Source organism: Calidris pugnax, unplaced genomic scaffold, assembly GCF_001431845.1.
Source record: "Calidris pugnax isolate Ruff unplaced genomic scaffold, ASM143184v1 scaffold425, whole genome shotgun sequence".
Classification (NCBI taxonomy): Eukaryota; Metazoa; Chordata; class Aves; order Charadriiformes; family Scolopacidae; genus Calidris; species Calidris pugnax.
Genome location: NW_015091137.1, coordinates 584,800 through 598,713, shown reverse-complemented (window position 1 = coordinate 598,713; position 13,914 = coordinate 584,800). Strand labels below are relative to the sequence as shown.

Genomic DNA, 13,914 nt, shown 5'->3' with positions numbered 1-13,914 from the left:
GGGGGGCAATGCCGGACGGAGGCTCCCCGGGACGGCGGCGGGACCGGGCTGTGCCCGACCCGGGAGCGCTCGCAGCTCCTCCCGCCCGGCGAACTGCTCCGGTGGGGCGGGAGCCGTGGGTCCCCCTGTCCCCGCCGTCCCCGCCGTCCCCGCTGCCCCGCGGACGGTGCCCAGGACGCTCAGCTCTCGGCGGGGACCCGGTGTCACTCCGCCAGCTCTGCCCCGTCCCCAGCGTCACCCGGGGGGTCCCTGGCCCCATCTCGTCCCGCCGAGGGGGGCTGCTCCCCTGCCCTTTGGGTTCTCTTCATCCGGCGCTGACTGGGGAGGATAAAGGCTGAGGAGGAGGAGGGAGAGAGGAAGCTTCAGGGTGATGCAGGTCTCAGAACGGAGCATCCGTGCGGCTGGCACAGGGGAGCGGGGCAGCCCCGTCGAGGGGACGGGGGAGCACCCACTGCCCGCAGAGCAGACGGGGGCTCAGCACGGTCTGAGGGTGCGCGTGGAGCACAGGGACCCCCGTTGCGTGGGGACACGGGTGGGCGCAGCTGGCAGCCCCGGCCGCAGCACACAGAGGGGGGCACTCGCTGCAGCCCCCCCACGGGGCCGGGCTGTGTGTCCCAGGGGGTTGGAGAGGGCGAACGCTGCAGGACGTCGGTGCTGCCCAGGCCCTGCCACGATCCGGGGCTCGGGCAGGAGCCGTCAGGATGAGACCTTCCCCTGGGGCTGGGGCTGCTCCTCCCGCAGCCCTCGGGAGCGGCCGCGTGCGGCGGGGGGAGAGGCAGGTGCGGGGCCGGCACCGGGGTCCCCGCGCCAACGGAGAGGCTGCTGCCAGCACCGGGGCCCTGCTCCTACCTGGGCCCCTCCAGGTGACAGCGCCGGGGGTCCCGATGGGACGTGACACCCATGGTACGGCTGCGGTGGGGGCCAGGGCTACAGCCCAGCTCCAGCACCCGGGGTGTCAGCACATTCTGGGTGCTGGGTCCCACCCCCCTGGGACAGGGAGGGTGACACCGGGCTGGCCTATTGGGGCTTGGGGTGGGGAGGAAGCTGTGGAGGGGAGCAGCACCCCCCAGCCCACATCCTGGTGGCAGCGGGGACTGCCCTGTCACCCGTCCGGCCGCAGGACGAGTGACCAGCCCAGCCCAGGGAACCCTCTGGAGGTGACAGAGGCTGTCGGGAGTCCCGACCGGGCGCGCTGCCAGCACAAAGCGCCCCAACACGTTCCCTCGCCGTGTGGCAATGGCGCTGGGCAGGCGGAGCGGCTCCGGGCTGTCGCACGGGGCTCGCGCCGGTTATCGGTGCCGCAGAGAGAACCCGCGCTTGGGCCGGGCTCGGCCTCCTGGGCCCCCGCGGCAGCTGTCGGACCAGCCCCACCGGTGGCTGCGGGGTGGCAGGGGCTGTCCCAGGGCTTCCCCCGCCTCAAGACCCACATCTACCCCACTGGAGCTGGGGGGGTGAGACTGGGAGCACTGGGAGCTGCCTCTAGGCTGCTGCCCCCGTGCCTGCGGGGACCCGTCCCCCGGCATGAGCTGGGTGCTGGCCGGGCACCCGCAAACAGAGCGTGGCAGAGCCGGCCGGGGCACCGGGAACAGCATCGGGGGGTTATTTTTAGCAGAGCAGAAGTCCTTTGTTATAAATAGCAGCAGCTCCAGACGGTGATCAAGTGGGATGGATTCGCAGGCATTTGCTCAGCCCTTCCCCACGGCTGCTGCTTGTCAACACCTTGGCTGGGCCGGGCGCTGCGGGTCCCGGTGGGTGCCAGGAGGGATGCTGGGGGCAGCACCGGGGCCGCTGGGCTGAAAATTCCCTCTTACCCATTGCCCCAAAGAAGCCGAACGCTCCGGAGCCCTCACACTGCCCCGGTGCCACCTACACCCCCTCTGCTCCCGGCAAGGGCATGAGTGTACCCCGGGAGGTGATGCCCAGGCGATGCTGGGGGGTTGGTGCCGGCTCAGCCGGGGAATCGGTGCCGGCAAAAGCCCCTGCCCCGGGGCTGCAGCCCTCTGCACTGTGCCTGCTGCCAGCCAAAGCCTCCACGCATCCTCCCACCCCAGCTGGGACGTCGGTGCCCATGGGCAGCCCCTGCTGCAGCTCCCCCTGCCCCCTGCCCACTGCCCTGCCTCTGCCCACTGCAGATTCCTTCCCCCCCACCAGCAGCATGGCCCGGGGGGCGGCAGGGCTGGCAGCGACACTCCGGGCTGGCCGGGTGCGAGGCGGTGCAGGAATCCCGAGGCCCTGACGATGCTCTGGGTGTTTCCCCGTCAGAGCCGCTGGTCCGACCACATGCCTTTCCCATTAGCGGCTGTGCCGGAGCTCGGCGGCCGGGCACACGCAACGCCAGCGCGGCCGGGCCCCGCTGCGGCTTTGCAGTCCGGCTCCAGCCACCTCCCGGGCTCGTCCCCACGTCCTGCAGCGCTGCTGCATCCCTCCTGCCCGAGGTGCCCGGCAGAGGGCTGAGGCCATCTGTGCTTGTGCCAGCAGGTCATGGCATTGGCAGCACCATCCCAGCCCCATTCCTGCCCCCGCAGCCCTCTGCCCGGATGCCTCCATCCACCATAATGCAGCTACATCCCGTCGCTGCCACCCCCACGCACACTTTGCCCCTTGAGGGACACGCCAGCCCGGGCACCAGGCACCACGAGAGGCAGGTCCAGTCCCCAGGGCACCACAGGCACGTTCAGGACGGATGCGCGGGCAGAGCTGGCAACGAGGGGAGGATAAACACGAGGTTGGCCCCGGGCAGAGGCTGACCCACGTCCTGCAGCGCTGCTGCATCCCTCCTGCCCGAGGTGCCCGGCAGAGGGCTGAGGCCATCTGTGCTTGTGCCAGCAGGTCATGGCATTGGCAGCACCATCCCAGCCCCATTCCTGCCCCCGCAGCCCTCTGCCCGGATGCCTCCATCCACCATAATGCAGCTACATCCCGTCGCTGCCACCCCCACGCACACTTTGCCCCTTGAGGGACACGCCAGCCCGGGCACCAGGCACCACGAGAGGCAGGTCCAGTCCCCAGCTTGTCCCAGGCGAGCGGAGGCTGTTTGGCATCGCTCCCGCCAGCCCCGGCTCCTGGGCCCTGGGGAGGAGAGGAGTAAAGATCAAACCCTCCCCGGATCAGAGGTTCTTGCTCCTGCTCCTTGCTCCTGCGAGCCTCTGGCTGCTCTGGTGCCGGGCGAGGGTCAGTGGCCCCGTCCCTCCAGGGGGGCACATTGTGGCCACAGACCGGGTGCCGGGGCAGGGTCCCTCGGGGAGGTCGCCCGTCCCTCCCCAGCTCACGGCCGCGTTCCCCTGTCCTGCAGGCATCGTCGAGATCCGGTCGGTGCGTGTCGGTGTGGTGGCCATCCGGGCGGTGCACACGGGCTTCTACCTGGCCATGAACAAGCAGGGGAGGCTCTACGGGTCGGTAGGTCGGACGCTGCCTCCTGGGAGGGACCGGACCGGGGTCAGAGGCGCAGGGCAGCGCTGGAACGGGGGGTCCCAAACCTGCTGGCACCGGTGCCCAGGAGCGGGCTTCTGATTTCCCACACGCTGACCCAGCGGGGGACTGCACCCACAGAGCCCCTCTGCCCCCCTGGGGACTGGGGAGGAGCCAGGGTCCTGCCCTGCCCCATTTTGGGGTCCGACCCTGCTGGAGGAGGGTGATGACAGGCCCCAGCCGCCCCTCACCCCCTTCCCTCTCCTGCCAGAAGGAGTTCAGCCCCAACTGCAAGTTCACGGAGCGCATCGAGGAGAACGGCTACAACACCTACGCGTCGCTGCGCTGGCGGCACCGGGGCCGCCCCATGTTCCTCTCGCTCAATAGCAAGGGCCGGCCGCAGCGAGGGGGCAAGACGCGCCGGCAGCACCTCTCCACACACTTCCTCCCCATGCTCGTCAGCTGAGCCCCGCGGGCAGCTCTGGACCCTGCTGTAGGAAAAAAAAAATGGAAAAAAGGGTTATTTTATTTATGTACATATCTATTTTTTTTGCTATTTATTGTTTTATTTGTAAATGCACGGCGGAGGATGGATGTGGAAGGCAGGTGCCCCAGATGCAGGGATGTGACTCTCCCCACCCACCACCGTGTGCCAGGGCTGCCAACGTCGTGCCCCGGCCACCACAGCCCGGACCAGGCGGTCGCACGGCGCTGACGGCGTCTCCGCAGGGGCTGGGACGTGACGGTGGGGTGTGTTTGTCTTGTGTCCAAGCACTTGTGGCAATTAAAGCTGTGTCCGTGGTACAGAGAGTGGAGCGAGACTCGGAGTGTCCGTGGGGGGCTTGGTGTGGGCTGGGTGGGGTTGGGTCCCCAGGGTCCCTGCTGCTGCCAACTTGGCTGGTCCCACACCATGTCTGGCTCCTCCTCGACCAAGACCCAGAGCAGGGCGTCCAGCTCCTACCCCCCTCGTTGGTGTGGGCTGGGTGGGGTTGGGTCCCCGGGGTCCCCGCTGCTGCCATCGCGGAACTTGGCTGGTCCCACACCACGTCCAGCTCCTCCTTGACTCCCACCATCACCTGCACGTGTGGAGACAGACCCAACCCAAACCCTCACCTCCATGAAAACACGTGGGGGCCGATCAGCGGCACCAAGGAGGGAGCAGGAAGAAGTGGCTGATGGTGGGGCAGAGAAGAGCTGCTCTGGGGGGACCACCCCCCAGGAGGAACCGGGCCCTGAGCAAGGGGATGCAGCCCTGGAGACCCAAAGGGACAAGGTGGAGGGGACGAGGGGTCGAGAGGGTCCCTGGTCCCGCTGCATCAGGCTCTGTGGGACCCGGCACCGCAGGAGCTGGCTCCGACCCTGGGGATGCCCCCAGCTGGGGGGGGGGTAGGACCCTGCTCCCCACCCCTGAGCAGACCCCAACTCAGGGCATCATGGGGAGAAAGGGCCAGACCCGCTCTGGGACCCCTCCCCAGGATCACCTGGGCCACAGACACCCCCTCAAGTGGGCCCAACCCACCCCCTGGACCAAGACCTGGAGCAGGGTGTCCCCCGGGCTGGTCCTGCCCCCCCAGCCCAGCCCTGCTCCATCCGCCCCGGCAGAGATGGGGCTGGGAAGGCGGCCGGGGGTGAGGACCAGCCCCTGGCCTGGGGGGACACGGCCAGAAATGGCACCCGTGGCTCGGCCGGGGCACGTTCTGGCCCCGCTCTTGGCACCTGCCGCGGCATCGCAGTCCGGTCACTTTGTCACGTCAGAGCCCAGCGATGGCCCCAGCGAAAACCACCAAACTCGTTCCATTTCTTACCCAACCAGCTCCAAATGAGTCCACGAGGGAACAGCCACCATGTTAACCGTGTGGTGACCAGGGTGGGCACTGGCTGGGAGTCCCTGGCCAGCAGCAGCCACGCACCCACCCTGGGCTCTGCTTTGCCCACTCAACACCCCCCGGACCCTGCTCATGCCTGAGAAATCACCCCCTGAGCTCAGGGGGAAGGTGGGAACTCCACAATGCAGCCAGCAGCTGGAATGCTGTGGGATAAGGAAGGTTTTGCCCGGTCTCCTGGGCTGCATTTCAGTGACCCAACAGCAAAGCCTTCCCCCGGCGCCAGCCCAGGCTCAGCCAGGGACACTCCTGCTGCCACCCACCTCCCAAGCCCAGGATCCTGGTGGCAGAAGGTTCTGGCTCAGCCTCCGTCGGAGGACGAGCCCTTAACCCTGACAGACCAGTCCCGGGATAAACCCCGGTCCCGCAGGCACCCGCCCGCCAGATGAAAGGTGCCGCCGGGCTGCCCTGGCGCAGCCGGGGAGGAAGAACATTCCAGGAGAGTTGCTCAGTGCCGGCCCCGGCCGCTGCCATCCTCGCTGGGGACGTTTGCTCCAACAAACCTTCTCTTCTTGCATTCCAAAACAGCTCGAGAAATGCCAAAGCAGCCCCTGCTTCCCCCTCCTACAGGAGGAACGGCCCTTCCCAGAGAGCTCTCGGGGTGAGTCTGTGAGAGAAACCAAAGCTCCGCCGGTGCCAGGACACCGAGTGCCAGGGAGGGAGGGAGCCCAGACCTTCCCAAGGCCCTGGGGACATTTCCCACCCCAGCAGAGCCCCTGCCCTGTGCTCCTGCCCCGGGGGCTCTTGTGTGACCAGAACAGAACCGAGGGCCTTGGCAAGAGCCCCCAAGGAGCCCAGGTTTCATCCCCCTGGTCCCTCCCGGCAGGACGGTCACTGCCCGCTCCGGTCACATTCCTCTCATTCTCCATCTCGGTGACAGAAACTGAGTCACAAACACACCTGGATATTTGTCTCTCTCTCCTTTTTTAATCAGCCATATTTTAAGTAGCTTTGAAATACACTTTTCTCCAAAATGTTGTTTTTCCTGTATATTATTCAATCACAATGATTTTTGCCTGGTCCCTGCTCTGGTGCCCAGTCCCGATGGCGAGGGGGTGGAAGAGTTGCCCGGGGGCCGGGAGAAGGGCAGGAGGGCACCAGGGAGGGGGCGTAAAAAATACAAGGGCCCAGGCAAGGATGGTGCCAGTCGCCATCCCGCAGCAGCTGCTGCAGGACCCGCAGGCAACGCGCCGACGGCACTGGCTGTGCCGGAGCCCGGTGGCCAGGAGGGCTCGTTTGAGCCCAGCCCAGGCAGGGGGGGAGCGGGGGGGCTCAGCACAGCAGCCCCCAGGAGCTTACCCTGTAGTTTTCCTCAAATCATGCATAACGTCTCATTGAGCTGAAACGTCCATTTATTTAACAGCAGTAATAATTTAAAATTATAAAAACCCTTTCAGTGTTGAGTATCAGAAGGGTGAGGTTACAAAGAAAAATAAAGGGGCTGGAGCTGAGGGGGGGGACGGGGTCTGTTTCCAAAGTTCATGTTTTCAGTGACAGCTACGGGCCCTCCCCAGCGGGGGGGCCGGGGGGGAGGCAGTATCTTACGCGCTCGTTTTATAGACGTCAATCTCCAAAGCAGAAGAGACAGAATCCGAGGGGAGGACGAAGAGGAGGAAAAGAAATCAAGAAAAGGAATCTCAAATTCAAAACCATACGAACACCCTCTCCGTGGGGAACGGCAACCGCTCGCTCAGCGCCGCGGGGTCCGTCCGCGGGCGCAGCCGCCGCTCACTGCAACGGGCCAGATCCACGCGGCAAACGGATGGTTTTATTAATAGACAGAGCTCTTCCCCCCCCCGGTCACAGAACTGGAGGCTTCTCATCTCTGAAGGACCCAGAGTCTCCACATCTTCAGAACTCAAAAGGGAATTCTGGGGGCGCTGGTTCCCCCCCCCGTTCCCCTCCCCTCGCTCTGCCCCGGTCGCTGCTGGGGAGGGAGGAGGGACAAGGGACAGGGCCCGGGGACAGAGGGTTAGATTAAGATTCATGAGTTGTTTGATAAGTTCTCGTTACTTGGTGAGCTGGAGGAAGAGGAGGAGGAGGAGGATGATGAGAAGTTCATCCCCGTGAGTCCGGGGGGGTTTGTGGCAGTGTTTTGTCCACTTAAGCTTTTCCGGCACACAGGACACGTGTCGTGCTTTGGGGAGCAGACAAAAACAGAACAAGAAATATGGGAAACGGGGTTAGAAACATGATACAGGAGCGGCACTCGAGGAAAAGGCTCGGGTGACACTCCTTCCTCCGATCAAAGGCCGCTCGTGCTCAGGCCTCATCACGGATGTAGGAAAATATTTAGAGAGGAAGAGAAGCACCAGGAAACCCCCCCAGAGCCCGGGTCACCCACCCACGGGGGTGGCACCAACCTGCTCCAGCCACGGGACGATACAGCTGTTGTGGAAGAGGTGATTGCAGGGCAGCTGCCGGACGCTCTCCCCCACGGTGTAATCTTCTTTACACACGGGACACTCCAGCCCAGAGTCTGTACCACAGAAGGGAAGCAAAGCAGAGCTAAGCTGCAGGGGAGAGACACACTCCACACACCTGACTCAGGTCCCACCACCTTTTCCCCTCATCCCCACAGAGGAGACCATGTTCCAGCTCCTGTCCCTCACCCGCCTCTCATCCCCCGAGTTGGTTGCTCTGTTCCCTTCCCTTCTGCCCCCTCACCTCCATCCACCCTGAGCTCCTCACAACAGTTTGCCTTCCCACGGCAAATCCATCCCTTCTGCACTGCTCCTTTTTGTGTGTGAGCACAACGGAGCAATGCCTCACCCTTCTCCCTCTCTGAAACGTTTTAGGCCTCGAAGGTACTAGCAGGCAAAATTTAAATCCCGAGAAAGCACTGAACAGAAATTTGAGAGAGCAATCTGTGAGGGATTCCCTGGAGGAGACACACGTACCTACGTGTTCCTGGGCGATCTGTACGGTGGGGAGGGCCTGGATCTTCTCCTTGTCTGCTGGCGGTGGTCCAGTGTTTTCAAACTGATTTAGTAACTGGAAAGAGGCCCCAGAGATGGGAGCTCAGCGGCGCACAGAACCCGGCCACTTATCGAGCCCCATGTCGCCCACACTGGGGACCTGCTCCCCGTTTCTCCCCCTGCAGGGTTTGTCCCCCGGGTGATCACAGCCCACGCTGACAGCTCTGACAGCGCTGCACAAGGGGAGGGGGGACACCATTCTGACACCAATTTTACCTGTGTGATAATTGCATCCAAGCCGTTGGCCCCCCACGCATAGTCCATCGGGTTCGAATGCAAGACTCCCCTTTAAGAATAAGGACAATAATTAACTGTGGCTGGAGCACAGACAAGAATCTGGCAGCAAAAGCAGCACATCCCCCAACTCACCAGGGACCTAGTCCTAGGTTTGGTATCGTCGTAGGTGCAATAATTCCATTGACGAGCTGCTGGATAATTCTGAAAGACAAGAAAACCAGCATTGTGTAAGAATTAGTGTCTGCCAGCTCCCAGCCCAGAAACCAGACATGAAGGAGTGGGTAAATACAGTAAATACTGTCCCATCATCAGGGGAAAAGGAAAAATATCCTGCAGCAATTGCATCTTATGAACTGATTATTCCTTGATAAAGAGAAGTTTTGATATTTTATTTAAGGGGATAATTTCTGCCTGCGATGGCCAGGTGGCTCAGGAGCACAGCTCTCAGAGATCATCCCTCAAACCCCTGAGGACACAGTCCGGGCTGGTTTTCAGCTAAGTCTCATCAGTGACAAATAACGAGGTTTCTTCCCCAAGCCCCGGCGGTCGCTCTCACCCTTCCAGCGTGGGGACGCCCTCGTGCCGGCCGGCGGCACGGCGTGTGGCCAGTCGGGCCCGGGGCTGCCTCGCGCCGTATCGGTGCCGAGACTGATGCTCTCGCTCCCTCCGGTTCTCGGAGTCCCTGTTGTCTTCCGAGGGCGCGGTGGACCCAAAGGGAAACTCAAAGCTGTCGTCAAAGATCCCGAAGGCAAATTGGCCATAGCCCTGCGGCAAGGTGAATAAGTGCTGATCCACGTTCTGGGAGGGAGAGAATTTGGGGAACGGATTGTTAGAGGGAGAGAAACAGCCCTTTGCTTTCACGCCTGGTGTTTCCCCAGCTTTCACCCAGGAGTCCTGCTGGATGCAGGTGGATCAGGGACTTCCAGAGGCAGCTCAGTGAGGGAACAGACACAGACCGAGACTACACACCAGGGTAAGAAATGGCTACAACTCCCCATTTGTCTTCAGCTGCAGCTACAACTCACTATTAAAAACACGACATGCAGAGATTTCAGGAGCAACACATGGATGATGTTAACTCCTTTCCTAAATTTTGTCACAATCCGGGAAACCTTTAAACGTATTAATGCAAAAATTCAACTCAATGGCAAAGCAGAAAGTGTTGGAAGAGCTGGAGAGGCCTTACCTCAAAAGGATGCCTGTTCTGGTCACTGGTTGATGTGGAGGAGCTGGTCTCATTGTCAGCGTTCCTGTGAAGAAGAGCATTGCTAAGCCTCAGAAGGTGACTGAGAGAAGATTTTCCTGGCAGAGGGGCATGAGGGCCATGAGTTTGACAGGAAAAGCAGAACCACAGCTCAGTAACAGCACACAGAGCGTGAGTGATTAATTTCTATGCCAAGCCAGAGCTTGAAGGGACCCAGAGGTCCCCTCACCCCCAGGGCAGGGCCAGCTCCATACAGAAACCAGTCCACCCTCAGCTGCCCATTTTCTCACTGTCCCTATCAATTGTCATTTTTTCCCTCCTACAACCCCTATTTTCCCGCATCTTCATCCATCTCTCCCCACCCTTTTACGTTCTGACTTCAGGAAGCCACAAAGAAGTGACTGCACCACGATGTCAGGCAATGAGTCCCTGCACAATCCACCTCCAACAGAGCAGTTAATCCTCCGGAGCGCCAGGAAGAGACGACTTAGGGTACGAGCCCTGATGGCTGTGACCCACACACGCTTAACTCTAATCTTGAATCAAAGGAACTTCTCTATTGCAGGGGCATGTGACCCAACGGGACAGATTATTAGGAAAACTCTTAATGCTGTTGGGCGTCTGCTTTCAGAGAGCTGCAGGGACATTCACATCCAGGCCCAGGCTTTGACACCCATGAAAACAGGACCCCAAGGTGCGGTGATTACACGGCTCTCCCAAGGTCACAGCAAGTCACCAACAGAGTTGGGATTAGACAGGATTGATTTCAGCCTCTCAGGTTGGTGCAGTCGGACCAAACGTCACCTCCTCGGCTCACAAACCTCGCTCTGTAGCCACCCCCTCCCTGCGCAGCGCAGCATCCCTGCACCCAGCATCCACCCGCGCGCCGCCCGTCCCCAGGCCGCTCACAGCCGAGGGCTGGCAAGTGTGGCTGAAGCATTTCCAGCCATTTCTGGTCCCACCACTGAGTCAGCAGCGCAGCACGTGAAGGCAGCCTCTGCCGCTCCGCTGCCGAGTCCAAAGTCCCCTCGAAACGTTCCGCAGGTCGCACTCCAGGCTGAGTTATTAAACTCTGCAGGGAAGCGCGGGGACACTCGCCATTCCATGGATTCCTCTCTGAGGGTTATCAAACCCCGATGACTCAAACCAGCTCAGAGCTGCCACACGCCATGGGGAAAGCCTCTCCAGTATTTTTTTTTGTTGTTTGTTTTAAATCAACCCATTGCTCCCCCGCCCTTTGCCAGCACCGTGTGACACCCAGCATCCCCGGGGCCCATCAACCTGCTGATGCAAACTAAGCACTGCATACCCATAGTGAGGAAAGGCGAGCCAAATATTAGGCAGAAGTGAGAAAAATGGTGTATTTAGTATCTAATGTTGCCTTTTTAACTAGAAAAAGGCTGAGTTCATTCCAGCAGTAGCCTCTGGGGCAGCACATTACCTTGGCTCTTCAGGAAGTTCTTCGATAAAACCAGACTCACACCGTGGGCAAATATAGTCCTGGGGGAGAAGAAACACTGAGTGAGACAAGAAAGTGGTACATAAAGGCTGTGAAGAGTCCCTCTGGTGTGGGAGAGCCCGGCAGCCCATCGCCCCAAACACGGACCACAACTGTGGAGCCAAAAAGTCCCCAAACCACTGTTTTTTGCCTCCACCAGCCCAGGGAGGCAAATCGTTGGGCTTGAGCCTGTTTGGAACTTGGCTTCAGCAAAGATTCAGATAACACCAGTCAATTCCCAGCAGAGACAAGGCATTAGATAACATCTGATGTCGTTCTGGGTGAAGTGAAAGCAAAACCAGCGGCCTTCCCAGAAGAGCAGCACTCAAACACCAGCTTTTAAACAGCTGCGTGTTCTGGGGGCCTTTCCCTGTCCCCTCCAGGGGCCAAACCAGCCTCAAGAAACAGGGAGGGGAACAGCAGCAGGGGCTCAGCACAGCGTGGCTGAGGACAGGCTGGATGGAAGCTGTCACGGAGGCAGCTGGGGCTTCACACCAGGCAGAGGTCAGGGAGACACAAGGGGGTCATTCTGCAACACACAATAACAGAGTTTTACACCCCCACGCCCAACGCTGGGTGCAGAGAGCCATGGCTGCCCTTGTAGCCTCCAACACCGGAGAGAGAACATCGGGGGGTGAACAGCCCGCGCGTGCAGGAGCAGGATTCCTTGGGAGTTTGTGACAGTCACCTTCCCTCACAATTCCTGCTGCGGGTGAAGGATTTGTGCTCCACAACCACGCTGCCGTGGGGAGCAGCAGCCCAGAATGCTTCAGACCCTGAAAGGAAATGGCTTCACTTTGGGAGCTGGAGGAGAAGCTGGGCCACGCCGTGTCACCCAGCCGGGAGAGGAAGTGACAGACCCTGCAGCCAGCCCCAGCCGCGGCGGAACAGCCACCGCAGGCAAACACCACTGCTCAGCGCCCCGCGCCGCGCTCGGCACGAGGGAAACTTCAGAGCTTCTAAAAATAACACTGCTTCCCTTTACTACGGCTACGCTCGAGTTGGCACAGGCCCCTAACCAAAGTCAATGGATTCCCCAAAGGAGGGGGGACGCCGGCAGCGTGGGGCTGCTCCGATAAGACATCTGGGATGGCTCCTGCGATAAGGCCCCGGGCAGAAGGTGGCCACGCCAGCGATGCCCCAGCACCGCCCGGCCCCGGGAGATAAGGGGACGGGGAACACCGGGGCCCAGGGACGGGCTCGGGGACGCTGCTGCTCCCCCTCCTGCGCAGGGCTCCGGATCGGCGATTGTGAAATAACTGCGTCTGCCCAATTTACACAACGTTTGATGTCAAGAACATTTCTACACCATCTGAATTCTTCTCGGGGCTGGTGGCCGGCACACGGGAACTCTGTGTCAGGCACAGACAGTCAGATTGTTTGCCTCCGCCTCTGAAATATCCCCTTTCTGGTTTCCTTCCCACCAGTACAGCACTGGGGTAAATTACGACGGCAGCCACCCTTGAGCAGGGAGCAACTTCCTCCTCCCAACTCTCCTATTTAAGGGAAGCTTTTCTCTGTGTGTGTGCACTTTCAGACCCCTCTGAACACAGGGATCAGCAAATTCCTCTGCAGCTGGAGCAGCACAAATGTCAAAGTTTGCTGTTTCTGGTGCTGTTTGAGCGCACAGGCCGCGGCACCTCCACCAGCTCGCTCTGCAAACAGTAAGTGAAACCAAATGAACTTGGACCCCCAGAACAAGTTCATTAACTAGCAATTAACTAGACCTGAACCAACAAAAGCAGTTGTCTGCTCACTACCACTGTCCTGTGCGTTCGCTGCCAGACGTGCTCTGCCCAACACCAGGGGGTTAAACACAAATAAATGACCGGTATCTCTAGGCTACAGCTTCAGCTCCCGAGCCGTCCCCCCCACCTGGCTCTGTGTTCAGCAGGAGCGTTATCCAGGGGCTTCTCCCCGCTCTCAAACACAAACTGTGAGATTTCCCAGCCAGGGCTGCCCTCACCAAACCAGTAAGGCCAACCGAGAGGGCGAAAGGACAAACAGGGCGTCACAAAACCAAAGCGAGGGCCAGGTCTAATCAACCACGGCAGAGAGACACCAACGCTCACAACCGGGGGGCTTCTAAAATTCAATAAACATTAACAAAAAACCAAGGTCTTCATCCTGCGAGACCCTGGGAGGAGTTTCAGGCCAGAGACTGGCAGGATGCCCCGAGCCCAAGTTAACACTTCCCAGCGTCTGACAGGTCACCAGCAGCAGACCTCGCCGGGGCCCACCACGATGCTTCAGCCAATTCTTTCCCGACGCTCCGTCCCCCCCCCGGGCACACACCGCTCCACACAGGGAGGCCTTTCCCGGCGACCAAAGCCCCTCTGCCCGGGCGCTGCCCCCGCACCGGCACCGGAGGGGGAACGGGGGGCCGGGTCACTCCTGCCCCCAGTGCCACCGCCCGCGACGCTCCTCTGTGCTCCTTCACACCCCCCCGACAGGGACAAACCCGCCACCCCCCCGCAGGGACCGGCTCCGCCCGCACAGAGGAGCGGGGGGAGGCTGCCCGAGCCCGGGGGCGTCACACGCACCGGGAAGGGCCGGGGGGAGCCCAGGCCCGCCGCTCCACCAACAAGGCTGCTCGGGGGCTACCTCCCACCCCCGCACCGAGCCCAGGCGGGCGGGCGGCCCCCCCCCCACCCGGGCCCGGCCCCCCCCCGGTGCCTCCCCCCCGCTCGGGGGCCCCCCCCCTCC

The 13,914-nt window shown here is 61.5% G+C and overlaps 3 protein-coding genes across 3 annotated transcripts in view; 1 reads left to right on the top strand and 2 right to left on the bottom strand.

The window, feature by feature from the left end:
* The window catches only part of POLRMT (polymerase (RNA) mitochondrial (DNA directed)), a 17,398-nt gene extending 16,496 nt beyond the window's left edge, over positions 1-902 (bottom strand). Inside the window, exon 1 of the mRNA XM_014958573.1 lies at positions 850-902. Coding sequence (XP_014814059.1) covers positions 850-902 — 53 coding nt within the window. The remainder of the gene's footprint in view (positions 1-849) is intronic.
* A 334-nt stretch (positions 903-1,236) lies between these two features.
* FGF22 (fibroblast growth factor 22) lies at positions 1,237-4,218 on the top strand. The gene is made up of 3 exons (XM_014958572.1): positions 1,237-1,373; positions 2,913-3,396; positions 3,680-4,218. The coding sequence occupies exons 1-3, from the start codon at positions 1,237-1,239 to the stop codon at positions 3,872-3,874; spliced, it is 816 nt and encodes a 271-aa protein (XP_014814058.1). The 3' UTR covers positions 3,875-4,218.
* Positions 4,219-6,625: 2,407 nt separating this feature from the next.
* On the bottom strand, positions 6,626-13,456 carry RNF126 (ring finger protein 126). The gene is made up of 8 exons (XM_014958651.1): positions 11,152-13,456; positions 9,693-9,756; positions 9,063-9,304; positions 8,639-8,707; positions 8,486-8,555; positions 8,192-8,285; positions 7,655-7,770; positions 6,626-7,428 (listed from the first exon to the last, which is right to left on the bottom strand). Exons 1-8 carry the CDS (start codon positions 11,298-11,300, stop codon positions 7,276-7,278), a joined length of 957 nt encoding a protein of 318 aa, XP_014814137.1. The 5' UTR covers positions 11,301-13,456; the 3' UTR covers positions 6,626-7,275.
* Between the last annotated feature and the right edge of the window lie 458 nt (positions 13,457-13,914).